This window comes from Lepus europaeus, chromosome 13 (genome assembly GCF_033115175.1).
Source record: "Lepus europaeus isolate LE1 chromosome 13, mLepTim1.pri, whole genome shotgun sequence".
In the NCBI taxonomy this organism is placed as follows: Eukaryota; Metazoa; Chordata; class Mammalia; order Lagomorpha; family Leporidae; genus Lepus; species Lepus europaeus.
Genome location: NC_084839.1, coordinates 81,874,444 through 81,896,971, shown reverse-complemented (window position 1 = coordinate 81,896,971; position 22,528 = coordinate 81,874,444). Strand labels below are relative to the sequence as shown.

General features: G+C 51.0%; 2 protein-coding genes across 5 annotated transcripts in view; one reads left to right on the top strand and one right to left on the bottom strand.

The window, feature by feature from the left end:
• The first annotated feature begins 390 nt into the window (after window positions 1-390).
• Window positions 391-4,314, top strand: CD8A (CD8 subunit alpha). The gene is made up of 6 exons (XM_062208731.1): window positions 391-439; window positions 515-877; window positions 1,307-1,417; window positions 1,546-1,656; window positions 2,209-2,239; window positions 4,238-4,314. Exons 1-6 carry the CDS (start codon window positions 391-393, stop codon window positions 4,287-4,289), a joined length of 717 nt encoding a protein of 238 aa, XP_062064715.1. The 3' UTR covers window positions 4,290-4,314.
• Window positions 4,315-7,003: 2,689 nt separating this feature from the next.
• Window positions 7,004-22,528, bottom strand: part of RMND5A (required for meiotic nuclear division 5 homolog A) — a 55,283-nt gene continuing 39,758 nt past the window's right edge. The window contains exons 5-10 of one of the 4 annotated variants that reach the window (XM_062209817.1): window positions 19,897-20,063; window positions 18,756-18,921; window positions 14,110-14,212; window positions 12,378-12,532; window positions 11,280-11,367; window positions 7,004-10,800 (exon numbers count right to left, since the gene is read on the bottom strand). In XM_062209817.1, coding sequence (XP_062065801.1) covers window positions 11,304-11,367; window positions 12,378-12,532; window positions 14,110-14,212; window positions 18,756-18,921; window positions 19,897-20,063 — 655 coding nt within the window. In that variant the 3' untranslated portion in view covers window positions 7,004-10,800; window positions 11,280-11,303. Of the gene's footprint in view, window positions 11,368-12,377; window positions 12,533-14,109; window positions 14,213-18,755; window positions 18,922-19,896; window positions 20,064-22,528 lie in introns of all 4 variants that reach the window. The other 3 variants (XM_062209818.1, XM_062209819.1, XM_062209816.1) reach the window with 3 other exon arrangements.

Sequence of the window (22,528 nt, the reverse complement as noted above, 5' to 3'; positions counted from 1 at the left end):
AGTGCTGCTCTCCCTGCGGCTGCCCTGACCCTCGCTTCCTGAAATCTTTTCTCTCTCATTATCCTCTGTGTCTGTCACTCCCACCAGAGTGCCACTTCCAGGCAACACCCGGTCCTCACCCCCATTCCTGCAGTTTTCAGTCCTACCCTGCTCCCTCGACAGTTCTCGGTTCCCAGGCCCCTTGCCACGCTGGAAGGTGACAACCGCGAAAAGGAGGGCGACTCTCTCCTCGGCCGGGGCTTCGGGTGACATCACATCCTCCAAATGCGACATCGGGTCTGCGGCCGGCCCAGGGGCTCAGCTCTGCGTCTAGGTGCCGAGCGTCCTCCCGCGCGCCTGCTCTCCGGTCGCAGCCCGCACGCAGCTGAGCCGCGACCCGCCGGGCGCGCCATGGCCTCGTCGGCGACAGCCCTGCTCCTGCCGCTGACCCTGCTGCTGCGTGAGTCTGAGACCCCCGGGGAGGCAGAGGTGGGGGCAGGGGCGCGGGACTCAGCCTAGCCCTTGCCTCCCGCAGACTTCGCCGCGGCCATCGGGCAAAGCCAGTTCCGGATGAAGCCACTCGAGGTGACAGCGAGCCTAGGCAACCCCGTGACGCTGCGCTGTGAGGTGCTGCTGTCTAGCTCGGGGGAGAGCTGCTCCTGGGTGTTCCAGCGGAACGCCAAGGCCAGCCCCACCTTCCTGCTGTACCTCAGCAAATCACGCAACTTGCTGGCCAGCGGGCTGGACCCCACGCTCGTCTCGGGCGAGCGAGTCCAGGACAAAGTCTTCAGCCTCACCCTGCACCGCTTCCACGAGGAGAACCAGGGCTACTACTTCTGCGTGGTCGTGGGCTCCCCCAACCTGCACTTCAGCCCCTCTGTGCCCGTCTTCCTGCCAGGTCTGGCGCGGGGCGCCACACCTCTTCACCCAGGGTCGGGGGGCGCTCCTCTGAACCCGTCTTTCATAGTGAACGCCCCTGGGTGCTTAGAAATCGCCCCCATTTCGCAGCCAGGAAAACTGAGGCTAAGGCGCTGTTGGGCAGGGACTGCAGGTGGCTTTTCCTGTCTGGCCGACTAGGGCTCCAGTTCGGATGCCTGTGCGGTCCTGGGCAGGCCGCCCCCGTGCCTGACACCTGTTCACTGGGGTGCAGGAGAGAGGTCGGGGGCGCATATCCGAGGTTCCTAACCCTTCCTCCCCACCAGCCGGGGAAAGACCAGGAGGAAGCTCCCCTTTAAATAAGGTGCCTGGGGGGAGGGGGCTCCCTGGCTGGAGCGCAGGTTTATCCGCACCCTGGCCGAGCCCCAACCACGCTCCATTGTTCCTGCAGCCCAGCCCACCACGATGCCGGCGCCGCGGCGACCCGCGGCGGCACCCACCACCGCGCCGCAGCCCAGGAGCCTGCGCCCAGAGGTCTGCCGGCCCTCGGGGGGCGCCGCAGGTGAGGCGCGCACGGCGGAGCCGAGGGCTGCCCACGTGGTAGGGAAACGGGGAGACGTGCCCGGGATGGCGGGTGGGACGGGGTTGGTCCCCGGGCCCGCTCCTAAGTGGCATCTTCCGTCTGGTCAGTGGACTCGAGGGGGCTGGACCTCACCTGTGACATCTACATCTGGGCGCCCCTGGCCGGGGCCTGCACGGTCCTTCTCCTGTCACTGGTCATCACCGTCATCTGCAACCACAGTAAGTCCTGGGGTGCGGAGGCGTCTGCCCGGCCCCTTCCCTCCCCGCCTCGCTCCAGGCGGCGCCTGCCGCGAGCTAGGGTGGAGATTTGGGGACGCTTCCCCGAGCTGCCTGGCGGGCCCAAGGGCGGCCCGGTTTGCACCCCTCTTCCCACGCTCCGGGAGGGTTTTGGAAGCCGGAGCCCCGGGTCGTGAACCGCGGCAGCAGGAGGACTCCGCGGGTGTAGCTCGCGGCGCGCGCCCGAGGCCCGGCTCGAGGGGAGTAGTGGGGGTCGCCGGGGCCCTGGGCTGGGCCAGGCCGAAGCCAGGGGCCAAGAACTCCATCTTGATCCCCGACAAGGGCGCACGCGCCCAGGCACTTGAGCCATTCTGCTCTGCTTTCCACCCCGTGGGTGTTTGTCGTGTTTATAACTGACGCTTGAGGCGAGGACTGGAGCAGCAACTCTCATCTAAAAAGAAGTAGGAGAAGGGAAGGAGGGGTTGGGAACGCGAGGGGTTAGGAACGCTTGGTGTCGGGGAACACTCACTTCCGCCCTTCCTCTTCCTTATCCAGGGACCCGCAGACGCGTCTGCAAATGTGCCAGGTGAGTCTCCCCCCCACCCCCCGCCGTGGGCAGGGATCCCGGCTCCCTCCGGAGAGCAGCTTGTGGGGAGAGAGGCCAGGGCAGTGGAGTCCTGGGAGCAGACTCAGCTGAACAGAGAGGCAGGGGGCGCCAAGGTCTGCCCTGGGGGCCCAGGGTGGGGGCTGGGGCCGGCTCGGTGACTTCAGCAAATCTCCATCTTCCTTGGTCATAGCCCCACAAACTCACCCCGAGGGCTTTGCCCAGTGTATCCCAGATCTTTGAAGGACCTGAGGTCTGCTTTTTCTGATTGATTGATTTCCCCTGGGTTTTTGTTTCTTATGAAAACTTTCCATTTCTTGTCTACTTTGCCCAATTTTTTCTTTTTTTTTTTTTTTTTGAGGAAGAGCCACACATTATGACCCACATAAATCATGGCCTGGGTGCCTAATTTTTCTGTGATTATCACCCCAAGATTGAAATGGGGGTACAGGGGACATGAGGCCAGGGGGCATGAGCCACTGGCAGCTCCAGTGGCTTCCGCAGTCCACAGGAGCCCATGCGCATTCAGAAAGTATCCTAGGAAAACAGAGCAAAAGCCAGAGCCTGTGAGAGAGGCCTCCGTCTCCTGTCCCCTCCGCCGTGGCTGGGCAGCCCTGCAACCCATCACAGGTGCCCGTCTTAGCCCGCACCGGGATAGGGAATCTATTCAGGATCTCTATGAACCTCACAGCAACCTGGGGTGGCACACAGCATGGTTCCAGCTCACAGCTTACTAGGTGGCAGGAGGAGGGTGACATCAGGTGACCGGTAGCTGCCTGCCTTACAAGTCAGCTGGCTGTGTCCATGGGTTCTGCACCTGCGGATTCAGCCACTTTTGAGTTGAAAATACTCAACACAACAGCACCACACAGGCTTTTTACGTTGCCATCCTTCCCTAAACAGGACAATGTAAGCTATTTTATACAGCTATACAGCATATTAGGTGTCGTAAGTAATCTACAGATGATTTCAGGTCTCTGGGAACCAATCCCCAACAGATACCTGGCGGGGGGGGGGCTCTATTTTTAAAATTTCAAATATTTAAAGTAGTTACTAGGATTTCCATTTTACAGATGGGGAAACTGAGGCTGGGGCACTTGCTGTCAGCAAATAGCAGAGCTGCAACTTCCACCCAAAGCTCAGGCTGCTTCCTGTGGTTGGGGGACTTGAAACAGGGGCGAGGCTGGGGTGATGACGCAAACCAAGTACATACACCTGTTCCTCTCAACAGGTGAAAATACTTCAGATTTCCTACCTGGGCTTTGCATTCTGCCCTGTTTCTCTGTAGGAATCCAACATCTTACACATCCTTATTTTAACAATGGAAATGTAATACCGGTCCCCTGAGTATGTTACAGGAGATGCACCAAGGCATAAAGACCCTAACACAGAGGGTTTGAAGCACTTTGATCACTTGGGAGCTTTTGCAAGACTCCTTTCTCATTTTGACACAGATAACTGAGAATAAACACCTGCCCTGAAGTCCAAGGCTATGCAGATGGAGCCCACCTGCGTTCGCACACCTGCGCCAAGACACTCGGTGATGGTGGCGGGCAGCTTGGCTCCAGCAGAGCCTTTTTGGGGGTAGTGGGTGTGTAGATGTGACGCTGATGACAGAGGAGCCCGTTCAGGGGACGTTAGCCCAGTGCCGAGTTAGCGAGCATTTCACTGTGACACCCGCCTTGAGTCGACAAAGCTTGATAAAGTAGTGCTCTCGGGCTGATGGGGGTGCCTTCCTCACCTCCTCCTCCATCCCTGTGACCCTCCAGGGCCCACCCCCTGTTGGCTGGTGAGTGTGGTCATCAGTCTCTCTCATACTCCCCTGGGAACCTTGACAGACTCCCAGAAGGTGGACTTGCCCCAGGGGACAAGTTCTCTGCCCCTTCCAAGGCTGAGGGGTTGAAGAGCAACGTGGCCGGACATGGACGCTGCCTGGGCAGGGCTCTTGCCGGGATGACAGTCCACCTGCTTCTGTTTCAGGCCAGTAGTGAGACCAGGAGGCAAGCCAAGTGCTTCAGAGAGAACCATCTAACGTGTGACAGCCACTTCATAACTTCAGACAGATGGCTCCTTATGAGAAGAGCAAGTCCCCCCCCCCCCCCCCACCCACCCACCCAGCCCCAGCCCCAGCCCCAGCCCCAGCCCCAGCCCGGTATACCTTCCTATGTAGTGGTCCTCATTAGCTTAGTGGGGTGGGGGTGGGGAGGGTTACTTTGTGAATTTACTTTCACAGACCCATAGTGCACACATACTGGGGTGCAGGCCAGGAAGAGGCGGGTCGGGACTACCCAGAACTGCGAGCTCAGAGTCACACTGACAGGGCTGAAGGTGGCCTCAGTGCCCTAGGGGTGGAAGCCTCTTCCCTGCCTGCTTCGGGTGGTGCGGGTGTCGCGATGAGTCACAGCACAGGGCTGGAGCAGGAGCTGGGGCCCACTCATCTCCCAGCTCAGCGCTCTTTTCCTTCACGGTTCCATGATGTCGCTGAATAGTTATGAGACCTGTGTATACCAGACCTGTGAAACCTTACAGACAGCACAAATCCCTAGAGTCGAGTCGAAGGGGTGAATGGAATCCCAGAAAACAAATCTAAAAATCTCCGAGAAACCAGCACGGGGGACCACACTGCTGCCCTTGCCCCTGTCTGCAGAGGCACCTGTTCCCAAGTCCACTGGACTGTCAGTACCGCCAGTCTCTCCACTGGAGACCACACTCCTGGCGTCACTGGTGACTAATTGTGTTCTGTGAAGCTGGGATGGCTGGAGGGCTCCTTCTCCAACAGCGGATGCCCGCATGGTGCAGAACAGGCTGTGATGAGGTGGCCAAGAGCCAAAGCTGCTGCCCAATGCACATCTCCTCTCTTATGACCTTGGACCAGCAATGTGTGCTCATCCCGAGGGAAGACTCACCCCTAATTATTTACCTTGGGAGCAACCCACTGTTAATATTCAGTGTTTTCTTCCAATTGTCTATGCACATATATAAGATACCTTGTTTTTTTTTTTTTCATTTATAAGTGGCTGTTAATAAACATTAATGGTATCTTGTTCAATGCCAAATAGTATTCCTCTTTGTTGTGTTACCACTTATACACTTATACCTGGCATTGTTTCCAGTTTTCACTTCTATGATGCTAACAACACTTGGCACATGTTTGCTTAAGATCAGTGTCCCACTGTCACCCTCGAGTCCCCACTTCCATGTCAACCAGCGGACCAGTGCCCACCTGCATCACCTTCCCTCCTTTCGCTCATTCTGGGTAATGGAGGAGACGCTGCTCCTCCCATATCACATCTTCACCTCAATGCTGCCAGCCACAAGCCCAACCAACTCGTTACTTCATTTGCCAGTGGCTGGCCTCAAATGTTGATTCTACATATCTCTACAGAAGATGCCCACGTTCTTGGGGCCTTGAAACAGAAAAGGCAAGAAAGGACTCTTTTCTTAAGCTATAAACTTAGTATCAGCTGGCTGGAATTTGGCCTTGATGTGGTTCATTTTATCAGCCACTCATTTAACAAAAACACATGCTGTTTGTGGAAGGGGGGGGTAAAAAAAAAAAAAAAAACAGAAAAATGTCTCGTTTTTTCCCTCTAGCTGGTCAGGGAGGTCCCCATTTCTGCCAGCTGCTCCTCCCTCCGGCACATGGCACCGTGCGTGCATCATTCCCTGCAGTTTCTATGGACAACTGGGTAGCACTTCTCCACAGAGGAACTACGGGAGGCAAAGCGGTGAGATGCAGGAGCCACGGAAACAGCTCCTGGCCTCCACTACTTGCTGTGGGGGTTCTCTGGCGAGTGACTGTCTTGGCAATTAGATCCTCCCATATGTAAAATGGGAGCGTTAAGTCTCTATCTTTAAATCGATTTTGGAGTTGCCTAGAACACAGCAAGCAACTACTACATGCTGATTAATTTCTGAATGCAGGCTCCTCCCACTTCCTGGCTCAAAGGCACCACCTTAACCCTTCCTGCTGGATACACACTAGATCCGCCCCAGGGCCTCATTCTCCAGCAAGAGCCAGCCTCAGGACAGGTGCCCACTCCCAGGCCTCTCTCTCACCCCCTGCCACTAGCTCCAAGTGTGACCAGGTTCCCCCAGATGGGAACATTGGAAAATCGCAGAGAAATGTGCAAAAGGAGCATGTGTTTTTAGTCTGCATTCCCTTAGCTCTTCACCGAGTAGGAAAGAAGCTGGCCTTTCCTTCCCTGTTTGTGCTGCCTGTGCAGCCCTGTCCGGCTGACTTGGCCGGCGTGGCCAGGGTGCAGGGCAGAGTCCTGGCTGCAAACAGGATGGACATGAGGGGGCAGCAGAGTGGAAATACTGACGTCATCCCTTAGAAGCTCAGAGCAGTGCCCAGCCACCTCCTCTTCTCACATTGCTGGTGTCTCGGAGGCGGCGATGAGATGGTGACAAAGATATTCTAAGTCCCTCAACAAATGCAGGCAGCTGCATGCTCCCTTCCGCCTGTCCCTGGGCACAGGCGTACAGACCGGCTCCACGAGAACACTTTTTAAATGTGCATTGCTTTTTAATTTTTAAAAAATATACAGAGGAGAGGCCATGTGTTTTACAAAGGAATATACATCAACAAAGCATTTCTTATAGTTTTCCAAAACTCTTCTTAGATCAATCCAAAATTTATAAATTAAATATATCAGAATTTTTTAAAGTTAAAATGAAATCCCTGAAACCATGGGATATGCCAGATTTTTTCCAAAGCCAAATGAACAGAAAATATGAACACGGTCTGTGTTAAATAAGGTTTATTGTTAGCTTTATTGCCTATAGTCTATAAGATGCAACTTTATTGTGCCTTTGCAAACAGGATACATTTCTTAAAAAACTGATCAAAATTTTCCATACATATAGCTCTATATGATAGATTACAGTGCAACACTATTCTTATTACATAATTATAGAAATATTATCGAACCCAAGAGCACAGGGTAAGCCAAAGAAATACAATCCTGAGCCATCTGAACAAGATGATTGGATGAATCCTTTTAGTGTGAGTGTAAAAAACACGGAGGAGGAAAAAAATACATGCACACGCAGTCATGGCAAAATATACTCAACCCCTGTGCTGGGCGCGACACAAGTGGGGGTCACGGTGAACTTCAGACACAGGCACACTCACTCACGCTCCCAGTTTCTTCTGCTTCCCTCCCATCCCGGATACATTCACTCCCACCCCTTCCCAAAAGAAAAGATCAGGCACTAACTCTTAGTGAACCCCACATTGGCCTTGCTGGAGGTGGTCAGGTGATGGCTGGAAAACAGACAGACAGACAGAGTGCAGGTCCTCACCCACACCGTGAGACACAGCGTGCGGCAGAAGCCAATGCCAGCTGCCTGTGCCTCTTAGGAAGTCAGTGAAGCATGTGCCCACGACAGTCTAGAACCGCAGTGGGAAAATGTCTCAAAAAAACAAAACTTTCTCTTGCTTATGTCTTGAAGTAAAATCAACAGTGGGAAATTCACCCTAAGACTAACTGCCTCTCCTGCTATTAAAATACGCTTGTCATTCTATTTTTGGTATCTATTCAATTCGAGTTCAGTAAGAAAAGTTCATGGAGCTTGTACCTGCTCATGGTAAACACTAGCGTACCACTTGAAGCCCGCCAGGCGGGAGAGGCTTGGGGAACACCAGCCCTGCCGGGTGTTCCTCGCTAGAACAGCCTCCCGAGACCACGGCACTCTAGTGTCACCAAGGATCATGTACACAGAGCTACGCAATGAAAGGTATTTGGTTTGTGTCTTTACCTTACACGTCCTAGTGATGAAACTAACCAAACCATGCCTCCATACCTTCCCTGAAAATAACCTGAGTTGGCTGACCGCACAGCGGGGCCAGCGTGGCTGTCAGTCCACTTTATCAGAGGTTGAGCTGGAAAACCCGAGGGCTAACGTAGTCGACCAGCAGCTTGTCTTGTGCGGATAACCAAGAGTTCTTGGTTTTTGCAATACCCACGGTCCCAAAGGCTGTCGCCACTGAGGTGGAAGGAGCTCACAGCATAAAGAACACTGAACTCAACTGCGGAGCCCGCGGGGCCACTGGAGAGAAAACAAGGATCCTCATTGCCCACAGAACCTGGTGTGGGTTTTAGTGTCTCCGTATACACGAGCTGCTACAGAAAAAAAGATCAGAACAGATTTACTTCCTAACTCTCGTAGTTTCAGCTAAATGCGCGCATACACACAAAATACATATCCTATGCATAAGAGGCGGCTCTTCTCTTTGAAAAGTTTCTCCGTGAAGAGGCACCAATACCCGTTCGCTGATGTAACTAGGAGTCTCAGATGATCACACAGAGGAGAAAGAAAGATGGCGGGACAACCTTGGGACTGTAAACACCGTCCCTGAAGACACAGGCGCTCTGGCTGGGTCAGAGCCCGAAGATCTGCTCGTGAGCTTCACGGGTGGAGCACAGTTCCCCGTGGCCTTTGTCCAGGACTGGTCAGTGGGAAATGGCTCCCGAAGAAACCGCCCTGCAGTGTCTCTTGATGCGTCTTTCCTGTTAGTAATCTGTGATAAACCTCGTGTCCGTCCTCACCTTCCACATGTGGAGGCAGAGCGAGGGGGACCGTGTCCTCCTGTGCTGACCCGCCTGTCGGCCGCTGTGCAACCAGGTGGCACGCGAGTGGGGAGGGCAGGGTGCTGTGCCGCGGCATCTTTGGTTAAGGTGCGGCCCCTTCAAACGCACCTCTCCTGCGCCAGCAGTCTCTGGCAAACTCCGTGTCCACGCACTTGAAGGTCGCACAATGTCATCTGCACGTTACGCGGTCAGATCAAGAGGGTCCCATTCGCTGGCCCTCTCCCTGCCCACTGGGCTGGCAGGAGCTTACGCAGGAAGCTGAGAAGTCACACGCTCCGGTTACAGCACATCCCTCTCCAAGTTTTGGGCGTTGCACAGAAAACCGTCGACTCCCAGCCCTGGGAGAGGGACAAAGCAGAGCTCTGGCTTTTGTCCTCACAAGTGGCCCGAGCCAACTGGGACAGGTGTCTGCCTGCTGCGAACCAAAGCCCCGGCCTCCTTGCACGTCTGCTTCGTTCAGACCTCCCTTAGACACCTGACAGTCGCAGGCATCCGAGGGGGAAATGGGGGAATAAGCTGCAAAGATAGCCAAATCTGACCTAGGCAGGAAGAGGGCTTGTTTTGCTTTAAAAAGGTAAAGTTTTAATGAAAAGGAATAAAAATTTATATAAGAAGCCATTTTCCACTGTGAGCAGAGTGCTGCCTGGAACTCTCTCAGCAGTCCGGGGGCGTGTCTAGCTTTAGTGGAGACAGGAGACCTTTCCAGAGGGTTCCAACTGGGAAGAAACACACGGCAGAGGCCACCGGCTATGGGGCCAGACCGGCGCTGGGACAAAGCAGGCCCTCTGGGTCGGGCCAGTGGGGACGGTGGGCTGCCCTACACAGCACACGGCCCCAGGCAGCGCTCTCCAGAAGTCCCCGCTCTCCCAGGGAAGCTGCAGGCTGCACCACCCAGGCTCGGGGACCACCGCAAATGCCGCCGCCCGGCTGCCAGCCGAGCCCCGCATCTGTTCGCTCTCCCTCAGAGTCAGCCCCTCTGTGGTCCAGAGTGGGAAGCACCACATTTCTCTTTGTTCTGTGTTTTCTTCCGGCTTCGTTTTCTCCGTGTCTTGATGGTCAGCTCCGTGGCAGGTGAAGTCAAGCTGCAACACACTTGGTGATTCCCATGTAACATTCTTTCACAACGAAGCAGTTTCGCGAGTTCGAGTCAGAATTAAGTCCACAGAAGTCTTCTCCGTGCAGTTTATCGTACAGAGAAGGATTCGTACACACGGCTATTTCTGGACAGTGCATTAAATGAGCATCCCTCGCAAGAGGAAAAAGTTCATTATCTGAACCCACGAGAATACTACACAGATTCACAGTCAATGAGATGATACGCTAGGCAGGAGAGACGCATCGGACAGGAAGCTATTCAGATACAAAAGTGGCAATAAACAGATAAGCCCTACTGACAATCTGCAAGCCGCTAAACTTGAGGGACGCAGAGCGATGGCTCTGCTAACTGCACGTCAGGCCCGAACACACTGCTTCCCTTCCAGATGCACGATGCTCGATGCTGGTGCACACACGTGTATCCACACACGCACAACACTGTGTCTGCAACGACAGACAAGATGGCCACAGCCAGCCACGTCCCGGAGGCAGATTTCAGCGAGCAGGGCGACCAAGACCAAGAGAGCGTGTATCAACTGAAGAACACTTCTAACTCGAGAATTTCATTTTATTGAACACACTTTTAAAACAAGCACCTCTTGGCAATAAAAGCAAAAAAAAAAAAATACACCAAAAAAAAAAAAAAAAAACAAAAAAACAAACCCATAATACTCCTTCCACTGTGTTCTAGTGGAAGACTTCTCACACCAGCCTGCCAAATCCATGATGGAACTGTAAACAGGCAGCCTGCGGGGCTGCAGAGCTCAACTGCAGGTGTGCGGACTTCGTGGTGAGAGCTGGAGCAGAGGAAAACATCAAAAAGCAAATTTGGAATCTATCACAGCTTTCTTCCTTAAGCAAAAAAAAATGCAAATTAGTTTTATATCCACAATTCCATTGATCAAACTTTTTCAGAATAATTTTCATTTAGTTACATATACATATCAGGAAATAAAGTGTTTCCACAAACTCTCTCAAGGCTTACAATTATCAAGAAAATGACCAAAGTGAAAGCAAGGGAAATATTCCACACATGGTGGGAAGGTCAATTTCTGTTTCTGCTCTTAAAAAGTAAAAAAATCACCATATAATTAAGTACAAAAACCTGCCTTGAATGACAACTGCTGGTGTATTTACTTGATCAGAAATGAAGACCAAGAATATAATAAAGCCCTATGCTAGCATCCACCGGGAGCACTGCCCCGGTGTGCACACACTAAGTGTTGGCAACGACTCTGGAGCTTTAGCTTATATCAACATGGAGTCCTTGGTTAGCTGCGATAAATGGAACGTTCTCTTCTGAAATGCACCCACAACTCAGTTTCACTTACAAATTGCAAATTAAAATTACTTCTTCAGAAAAATATCTGTTTGGCATCTCCCGGACTTTGCTCCATTGGACAATATGGACATTTTAACCTACAGAGAAAAAAGACAACACTGAGTCAGGGGCCAGCATCAGCACTGCACGCTGTTCTCATTCCGCTACCATTACCCAGACACACGGGCGCGCATACAGACGCACCACGTGTCTCTGCGCCTACTCGGAGCAAGACGCTGCCCAAACACCACCACCAAGCTTCCAAGGGTCACAAGCACAACCTAAGGCATACTCTGAACTAAAAGCCTCTTCTTCAGCAGTGATCACTGGACACTGTTTTATAAACAAAACAAAGACAATTTTTCTGAAAACTGCTTTTGAGATGTCAGAGGTAAATCCAATTTCTCTTCTCCAAAGGTTTCAGTTGTACCTATCTCTAAAGGAATTTCCAAAATGTTAGTCACACAATCTACTCAAGGGCACCAGGTCAGGTGCCAGCCACCGAATCCACACCAGGAACAGCTCACACACGCCTCTAGGGGACACACGTGCCCCCTCATGATCTGCGACCTATCTGGCTTCTAGCCTCCACCAACCTGCAGGAGTAAGTTACACAGGTGTCCACCCTCGGATTCCACAACTACAGCTGCACGGACTTGTACAGCACATGTGGATAAGGCACATCACTTTAGCACTGTTTACAGTAACAACCTCAAGGTTCATCCCTAGGGAACTGGCTACGTAGTCACACTTCCATACGGCCCACTTGCAGCAGCTTAAACAAAAAAGAGAGCTTTCCCAGAAGTAACATAAGCGGGAAAACAGAAAGCAGAGAGGAGAAAGCATACAGAAGGCCACTACGATGGAACAGGAGGACATGTGTCACATCCCCAAAAAGTTAAGAGCTAAAGATTTATGCTTCGAACTCTTATCACCACATCCATGGGCAAGTCAGAGACTGACAGAGATCAGATGCCACTTGTTCTGCTAAGTGATTAGGAAATCTCTCTCTAAATCTAGCTCGATATTACTTATTCTCTTTACTTCCTCTCCCACCAAGGACCAAAAGAAAATTGATTTACTAACATTTAAAAAGTCAGACACTTACTTGCTACCATTAAACATTTTATTCAGGGCATCTCTTGATATAATGTGACCACAGACCAGTTTCATGGGTGGATTGTTATCTGTTGTTTGCTGACGAAGAATGGGACAGGCAAAAATAGAGTGATACCAGCACTTTTTACCAAGGTCCACTTCAATCTGTTTCAAAAAAAAAAAGGAAACATGAAAAAGGCTTGAGTTATAGTTCAGGAAATGTTCCGTGCGGCAGAGAGCACTGGCTGGATGCACACACCTCAACAGAACTTTCTACAGCACTCTCCTCACTCATGCAAAGTGAGGAATCAATCTTCATAACTACATGCAACATTACTGCTCAAACCAAAGTCTCATGTCTCCGTGTTTGTCAAAGGCAAGATGGTATTCCAGAAAACATTGCCAGGAAGCACCCAGGAACAAAACCCCCCAGAGCCCATTTCGGAAGCACGCCTGGCTAGGTGATAGTATTCAGGGCAGTGCCTCCTTCATGGATGGACTAACCATGGTTTACTGCTGTGCGAACTTCAGATGGGAGTTGCCTACGTCTTGCGTGGCCATCCAGAGAAACCACCTGACACAGGGCTGGGAGCCAAGGCTCAGCGGGACCTTGCACAACCTGTGCATCGGAGTCCACAGCCTCGGACCAGCTGCCTCTCCTCACACATCATCTGCCACGAAACCTAGCAGGGTGGGCATCTTGGCTCCACAAACAGTAGTTCTGTTTTCTGTCCCTCTCAATCCAAAGTGGCTACTGGCATAAAAATCCATGACCCAGGCTCTTTCAAGAAGGTGGACAAAGTGTCCAGGACAATCCTGACACAGACGGCCTAAGGACCACCACCGACAGCTTCACCAGCCCCAACACAGGATCTCTGCAAATCCAGATTCCAGCCGGCTCTGCTCAGGGACCCAAGTGGCTACGATTCTTCCCAGGTAACTAGGAAGCTGCCAGAGGCCGGGCACCTGCCTCAGCCGAGCGAGTGAAGGCTGGAGTTCCTTTCACTTGAGGAGGCTGGCAGCAGGGAGCAGGGGGGCCGCGTGTGCCCTGACCACACTCCGGACTGGGAATGCACCTGGGCCTCTAATCACAAAAGGATCTCTGAGTGGCTGGGACGACCAACTGACAGGGCGACCAGCCGGAAGAACAAGGTCACTGCAGATAAACCTGTGCACAGGTGTGGCAGAAGAGAAGCCACAAGCCAGATGCGTCTTTCAGTCCCTCACAGTCTGTGACACACCTGTGACAGGCGGGAGCATACATACGATGACCTCGGCACGTCACACTGTGTGAGTACCTTCTTTGTGCCCCAGTATTCTGAGCATGCCCAGTCATCTTGTGAGTAGCCGCAGAAAAGGGAAGGTGGTGCCCCGTTTAGAGATGAGCAGACCGCTGCTTGCAGAAGCAGGTGGCTGGAGCTGGGGTTCAAGGCCACGGTAGCAGCAGCCACACAGCACTGGAGGCCCACGGATGGCTGGGGTGTCAGACACGGCCTGCGTTTTAACAGCCGTGTACTTAATTCCACGTCAAAATTTTAAGAACACTTCTCCAGTGTGTACACAGTTCCACTCCTCATTTCTGTTATTGAATCATGCCTACATAAAGGACTCCTATCAAACGGCTACACTAGTGCTTCCTGGGCAAAGGGCAAAACGGGGAGTTTTAAACCCTTTACAACCCTGGTTTTTTGTTTGTTTTTAATGACAGGAAAAAGAAACAGGCAATCAAAAATGGAACTCACAGGTAATTCGTCCTTCTGGTTCCAAACTCCAGTGCACTGCCTCTGTTCGATCACGGCTTTGATGTTAATTAGAGCTGGCAGCGCCACACAACCTGCTGAGAAACTGGGAGAGCAGCAGAGCAAGCGTCAGTAGCAGGCCAGGTGTCAGGCAGCCTGGGCCAAGGAGACGTCAGCTCCTCCGGACTCCGTGCACAGCAGGCCCTGACCATGGGACAGGGCACGGAGCCTTCTGCTTGGCTATAACCAAACCAAGCCGTTTCTACTAGAGAAGTAACTTGTTTTCCCTCCCCTCTTGCCAGGCCCATGAATATACTTCCTGTAGGTAACTGATAAAGCAAACCCTGTTTAAACAACAATAACAAGAACCCCCAAGTACTAAATAAACCTCACCAATGTGGGGGAAATGCAGCTTTGAAAACACAAATGTTGAGGCCGCCATTGTGGCACAGTGGGCTGAGTAAGCCTCCAGCTGTGGCACCGGCATCCCATACGGGCGCTGGTTTATACACCAGCTGCTCCTCTTCAGATCCAGCTCTCTGCTACGGCCTGGGAAAGCTGCAGAAGATGGCCCACATGCTTGGGCCCCTGCACCCGCGTGGGAGACCCGGGGAAGCTCCTGGCTCCTGATCAGCCCAGCTCTGCCCACTGTAACCATTTGGGGAGTGAACTAGTAGATGGAAAAGCTTGCTCTCAGCCTTTCCCTCTGTAACTCTACCGCCCAAATAAATATTTTTAAAAATACAGAGATTTACTAAAAAAAAGAAACAGTCTAATATATTTTATATAAAAATGGAAGCTCTGGCATTCAGTGTTGAGAGAGAATCACGCATGAACAGAAAGGTGCCCATGCACAAGGAGAGCAGAGCAGGGAACAAGAACACTGCTCTGCCAAACCCGGTGGTTTCAGCACAGAGCCCACAAAGGAGAAAGACATTTTCACTGATTTATCCACTCAACAACACCTAACACTTCTCCCTTTACTGAGCACAGAGCGGCACGCCTGCTGTTTTCCTTCTAAAATGTGCTGCACGCATACGCTTCCTAGGGCGCGAGACGTGACGTGTGGTCTGCAGACGGGTGCTACTGGTTTACACAGCATTCTTAGTTCAAAAGGAGGACAAAAAAAGTCGCTCAGGAGTCGAGAAGCTTTTAGAGAATTTCATGACCATCTGAAATTAGTGCAAAAGTATTTATGGTTTACAAACCAACCAGATTTGATGGGCTCTTCTTGTCAGTCACATGACATCCTTGCCCCTCAAACTTCCGGCATTGGCTCCTCTTAGACCTGGATCACCCCTTCCGGAGTGGAAGCACCCATTTCTCAGAACCCAACTGCAGGCGCCCGGTGCTGTGGCACAGCAGGCTAAGCCATTGCCTGCGATGCTGCCATCCCGTATGTGTGCCAGGTGGTGTCCTGGCTGCCTGCTAATGTACCTGGGGAAAGTGGTGGAAGATGGGCCAAGTGTTTGGGTCCCTGCCACCCACATGGAGATCTGGAGGAAGCTCCTGGTTTCAGCCTGGCTCAGCCCTGGCCATCGTGGCCATCTGGGGAGTGAACCAGCGGGTGGAAGATCTCTTTCTTTCTCTGTCTCTCCCTCCCTATCTGTAACTCTTTCAAATAAAGGAATCTTTTAAGAAGGAGCCCGAGTATTGTAATCAAAGCTCAGCTGAGTCTTTCTTCAGGACTGTCTCACGCAGCGAGGGCCACCTGTCCGGTCACTGCTTCACAGGACACCAAAGTCCTGTCCCAGTGCCCCAGTCTGGGACAACTCCAGGCCCACGGCAGCTCCAGGACAGCACTGGCAGAGGCTTTCACCACAGGTGCATCACGACCGACTTTTCTCTCCGCCCAGTCTTCTGCTTTCATTCCCCCATAACTGCTGACCCCAGTATGTGTCCTGGACCTCCACCCCCACTTCCGAGTCTGTTCCCCAGCCGGCGTCTGACGGCAACAGTGCCTGGCATTACAGGAGATGTGGAGTCTGTCTCCTAGGTAGGATGGAGAATCGTGGGGCGTGCACACTGCACCCAACCCATCTTAGTATCACACACGTGCCCAGTAGACAGCAGGGATTCCAAACACTTGTGGAACTAAATGGGAAGAGCTTAAAAAAAAAAAAAGGTTTATTTTCTTAAAACAACTGCTTAAATGTCAGGAGCTAGCGCTGTGTTGTAGCTGGTAAAGCTGTCGCCTGCAACGCCGGCATTCTATGTGGATGCCGGTTTGAGTCCCAGCTACTCCACTTCTGATCTAGCTCCCTACTAATGCTCCTGGGAAAGCTGCACAAGATGGCCCAAGCGCTTGGGCCCCTGCACCCATGTAGGAAACCCGGAAGAAACCCTTGGCTCCTGACTTTGGCCTGGCTCAAGCCTGGCTGTTATGGCCATTTTTCAACCAAAGGATGGAAAATCTCTAACTCTGCCTTTCAAATAAATAAAATAAATCTAAAAACACACACACATAGACACACAGACACAAAAAATGTATCTGTGAGAAGAGTGGTATTGTTTTATATTTCAAAAAATCTCTCTAATGGAAGAAAGCTGGATTCTGATGGCTTCCCTTGTGGTCAATGCAGTATTCATTTCTGCTGGTTGCAGTAAATGAAGGAAAAAAAAACCTAGCTTCACCCCCATACATAGTACATTGATTGCCTTCTCAGATTATTGTGGATAGCTTTAAGACCACACCAAAACTCAATATAGAGCGGTTTCTAAAAGTTAATTGCTAGGGGCCAGTGCCGTGGTGCACTAGGTTAATCCTCCGCCTGTGGCACCAGCATCTCATATGGGCGCCAGTTCTAGTCCCGGCTGCTCCTCTTCCAGTCCAGCTCTCTGCTGTGGCCCGGGAGAGCAGTGGAAGATGGCCCAAGTGCTTGGGCCTCTGCACCTGCATGGGAGACCAGGAGGAAGTACCCGGCTCCTGGCTTTGGATCGGCGCAGCGCCGGCCATAGCAGCCATTTAAGGAGTGAACCAATGGAAGGAAGACCTTTCTCTCTGTTTCTCTCTCTGTCTGTAACTACCTGTCAAATAAATAAACAAAAATCTTAAAAAAAAAAAAAAAAGTTAATTGCTAAACAAAATCTCAAACCTCATCATTCAACTTTTTTGTACCCTGGTACTTTAGATTCAACTGGTCTATCTCATACTTTGAATAACTTTTACTTGTGCATGTTTTCCTAAGATCATACTGAATTAAGACCTTGCAAATGTCTCATTTAAGACATCATAAAGGGCTGGCACTGTGGTGTAGCCAGTTCAAGTACCGACTGCTCCACTTCCAATCCATCTCCCTAATAATGTACTGGGAAAGCAGCAGAAGGTGGCCCAAGTCCTTGGGCCCCTGCACCCATGTAGGAGACCTGGAAGAAGCTCCTGGCTCCTAGCTTCAGTCTGGCCCATCACCAGCCAATTGTGGCTATTTGGAGAGTGAACCTGCAGATGGAAGATCTCTATGTCTCTCCCTCTCCCTTCCTCCCTCTCTATAACTCTGCCATTCAAATAAATAAATCTTAAAAAAAAAAAAAAAAGGTCAAGTCTGTTAATACAATCACCAAGCTCATCAGAGAAGTCTCTACTATTGGGAAGCTTACAGGCTCTCAGCGGAGGGTCTGAGTGCTGCCACATTCCAATGCTGGCTTAAAATCTTGAACTCTATCATCGTTGTCAGAAGACAATGACAGGCTCACTTCACTTAGTTTTTTTAAAAAGTCTGGGAGTGGGCCGGCGCCGTGGCTTACCAGGCTAATCCTCCACCTTGCAGTGCCGGCACACCGGGTTCTAGTCCCAGTTGGGGTGCTGGATTCTATCCCGGTTGCCCCTCTTCCAGGCCAACTCTCTGCTATGGCCCGGGAAGGCAGTGGAGGATGGCCCAGGTGCTTGGGCCCTGCACCCGCATGGGAGACCAGGAGAAGCACCTGGCTCCTGGCTTCGGATCAGCGCGATGCGCCAGCTGCAGCGGCCATTGGAGGGTGAACCAACGGCAAAAAAGGAAGACCTTTCTCTCTGTCTCTCTCTCTCTCTCTCACTATCCACTCTGCCTGTCAAAAAAAAAAAAAAAAAAGAAATTAAAAAAAAAGTCTGGGAGTGTGTAGCACTGTAGTTTGTTAGTGATTCTTTCAAGTAAAAACTGAAGAGAGAGACACTAGTTTATTAGCTCATAACTCAAGTGCTGTTTCTTGAGACAATCGGGGTATTCTGGCATGAAGCGGAGGTGCTCGGTACAAGCTTCCTGTTCCAGTACACGGAGCATTAGAAAGATATGGACTCGAAGGTGGAGGTTTAACAAAGTTAGCGATCTTTAATGTTTTATCGAGAACACTGTTTGAAAAGCTAGCATTTCTTAAAACTGCAGGTACGTGGCTATGAGGAATGTGGGCTCACTGCCCGTGTTGTGCCAGCTAAGGTGCTGGAGTTAACTCACCACTGTCCTGGCACCATATGCACGAACGTCAACATGGTGGGAAAAGTTCTCGGGACCCCAGGGTCACAGATCGTACTAGGCAAACACCGCCCTAAAACCACGCCACTGCTGACTTCTCCAGAAATACCACCACCGTTTGTCTTTGCAAAGACAAACAGAGCAGTCCCGAGGAGCCGACTGAGCAGTGTGTGTTCCAGTGACTGACGGGGCTCACTGCCATACCTGACACTGAGAGGGGACTCCACGGAGAGCCCCAGGAGGGCACAGGCATCCCGTGTGAAGATGTCACAGATGTCAGCCCACTGGTTTGCATCAAGCAGATGAACGTACGGCGAGTTCTCGATCCCTTGTCTCAGGTACACAAGGCTTCCCATCAAAACCTGAATGTCTGAACAAAAAGCACCAGCCATTTGGAGGCGAGAACAACTGCACATGACATGAGTCTGCCTGTAGGTAACAGGCTGAGAAAGGCAATACCCCCACCTCCACTGAGACAGCCTCAAATAACGCAACAACGTCTACTGAAATTCTGCTCTGTGACACAGGTGCTGGACACAGTGGCTAAGATGCCACTTGCACACAGGTAGACCCTATCAGAGTTGGATTCTGGCTGCCTGCTAACAGAGGCAGCAGGTAGCTCAAGTAGTTGGGATCCTGCCACCCAAGCAGGAGACCTGGATTGAGTTTCCAGGTTCTGGTTTGTGTCTGGCCCAGCCCCAACTGTTACGGGTATTGGAAGAGCAAACTAACAACTGGACGATCTCTTCGTCTCTCTCTGCCTATCAAATTAACTAAATAAAAACTTTAAAAATAATTCTGGCCCTTAACTCAGTTTAAGCTTAACATTTCTTTCTTCATCCTTAAATTTAGAAGTACAGCATGAAGAGAAAGGGGAAGAAAAAGAAAACACAGAACAAACTGAACTTACAATTTCTGAATGCTTATATACAACATAGTATAATTATCATTATCTAGAGCTACAACAGTTGTGCCATAAATGAGACCATCACCTACAACTGGCTGCAGAACGAGCCAGTGCTCTCACACTGCCACTGGCCCGGTCAACAGCAGCAGAAGGCAAGACACGGGTGGGCACAGGGCAAGGGCACCTTTGCTGTTCCTTAGCCTCCCCTGAGCTTCATACGGACCAAAGAATCTGCACTGGTTGCTTCTGACTGTATGTTCTGCTTTCATATCTGACTTTCCTCTGGGGCAGTCGGAGTTCCGGGAGTGATTTTCGTCTACAATCGTTTTAATTCAATGGCAAATATACATGCAGCTTTAATTAAGATAAAATGTTAAATTCCAGTGGTGCCTGTTTAGCCCTATTCCAAACATTAAAATCAGTTGACTCCAGACTTACCTTTTTGATGATTTAGGGCAAATGGCTGGAAATTCTTGGCATACTGCAATGCCTCTCGCTGATTGGTAGTTCCACCCATTAATAAGCTAATGAAGTACAGTCGGTGCAGCTTAAACTCCAAGGAGCTGTTTTGGGCTATGAGCATTTCACGGTTTGATACTGCCCACCTACGGAAAACGCAGAAAAAGAATTTAACAATAATCAAGAGAATAAGAAAGGTGCACTCAAAATGGTTTGAAATCTAGCGACATGAAGAAGCTTGGTCTGCCACCTTGTGGAAGTCTGTGGTAGCATCAACCCCTAGGGGAGACACCACAATTCCACCTGAAGAAATGCTACAGCTGGCGAAGGAGAAAAACACGCAATTAGAAGACAGTCACACCTTGGCAAGGTTTCACAGCACAAGAGGAGCGACTGGCATGTCACGCCGTGGGCTGGGACCTGTACAAGGATGCATCTGAAGTGACATGAGACATGACAGTCACAGTTGCATTGCTTAGATCCCCTGCTTGTTTCCTGTTCAACTAGAAACTTAACTCAATCAAAAATGCCAAAGGAGAACCATTGTTTTTTAAAAGATTTATTTATTTATTTGAAAGGCAGAGTTACAGAGAGGCGCAGAGAGAGAGACAGAGACAGAGAGAGAGAGAGACTCTTCCATTCCTTGGTTCACTCCCCAATGGCCACAATGGCTGGAGCTGTGCCAATCTGAATCCAGTAGCCAGGAGCTTCTCCTGGTCTCCCACATGGGTGCAGGGGCCCAAGGACTTGGGCCATCTTCCACTGCTTTCCCAGGCCATAGCAGAGAGCTGGACAGGAAGTGGAGCAGCCTGGTCTCGAACCGACACCCACATGGGATGCCGACACTGCAGATGGCAGCTTTACCTGCTATGCCACAGCATCACCCGGGAATCATTTATTCTTAAACTATTAATAGCTGCCAGATTCTGTGCTACTCCCTCTGGGATTGAAAACAATAAGCATAGGTGTGTTTCCTCTCATGGTGCTTTTGGTCTAATCAGGAAGATTATACAAATATTACACAGTGGTATCTCATTGTGCCCAAGAGATCTTTACACACCTAACACTGATGAGGGAAAGAACAACATTCAGGTTTGTAGAATCCAAACTGTAGTGACCTGGCCCAATGCACCAGTTTAGAGCTGGGACTACTTGGTTAGGTAAGCCCTAAGGCAGAAAGTACACCTGTGCCAGCATTACAATCCAAATATTCCACTTTTTAAAAAAATGATTTATTTACTTTAAAGTCAGAGTTACACAGAGAGAGAAGGAGAGGCAGAGACAGAGAGGGGCCTTCCATCTGCTGGTTCACTCCCCAATTGGCTGCAATGGCCAGAGCTGTGCCGATCTGAAGCCAGGAGCTTCTTCTGGGTCTCCCATGTGGATGCATGGGCCCGAGGACTTGGACCAGTGCCCACATGGGATGCCGGCACTGCAGGTGGTGGCTTTATCCACTACGCCACAGTGCCAGCCCCAAAATATTCTACTTCTAACCCAACTCACCAAGGGTTACTGGAATCTGAACTGGGTGTGAACATAAAATCTCAGGGACCCCACAAACAACAGGAGTATAACATTTCAAGTTATTCACAATAGCTCAGTTGCTGGGGGGAGCTGTACTTCCCAAAGCTGCCCATCTAATGGATCCTACCTTTCCCCAAAAGGCTGCGCTTGCAAAAAAATATTCTAATAACTTGCTGATAGATCCACAGCTTAAGAATCAAATCCTGGCCGGCGCCGCGGCTCAACAGGCTAATCCTCCGCCTTGTGGCGCCGGCACACCGGGTTCTAGTCCCGGTCAGGGCACCAATTCTGTCCCGGTTGCCCCTCTTCCAGGCCAGCTCTCTGCTGTGGCCAGGGAGTGCAGTGGAGGATGGTCCAAGTACTTGGGCCCTGCACCCCATGAGAGACCAGGAGAAGCACCTGGCTCCTGCCATCAGATCAGCGCGGTGCGCTGGCCGCAGCGCACCAGCTGCGGCGGCCATTGGAGGGTGAACCAACGGCAAAAAGGAAGACCTTTCTCTCTGTCTCTTTCACTGTCCACTCTGCCTGTAAGAAAAAAAAAAAAAATTCTTCTCCCAAATCTCTAACATGGGCCACAAGACCACTGTCACCTTTGGAACTATCCCCTACTTAGAGAAACACTGCAGAGAGGAGGGGGCAGGGACAGCAGGTCACCAATGTCAGCTACCTCAATTCACTACCACCACAAGCTCCTATTAAAGAGAATTCCCCAAACAAGACTACTGACTAAGTCAGATACAACGCACACCTACACAATTACCCAACAGAAACATTTATTATCCTAATTGTCAGGCCTCTGGAAAGACTTGGTACACTGTTTGCTCCATATTCAGAATTTCCCTATCATTGCAAAAATGATGACAAGATTTCACCCGCAGCCAGCTGTTCTCCCCCAGTGACCTGACAACAGTGGCCTGTCTCTCTCTCTCTCCTACAATCTGGGCATCTATCTCTGGGAATACTTAAAGAAAATGCCTCTTTGCATGTCCCACAGCACACTACGCTACCACTCCTGACAGTATTTTTAAAGGCATAAGTACTGTTTTAAAATAGCCTCCTTTAGGGACTTCCTTCAGTCTCCTTTTTT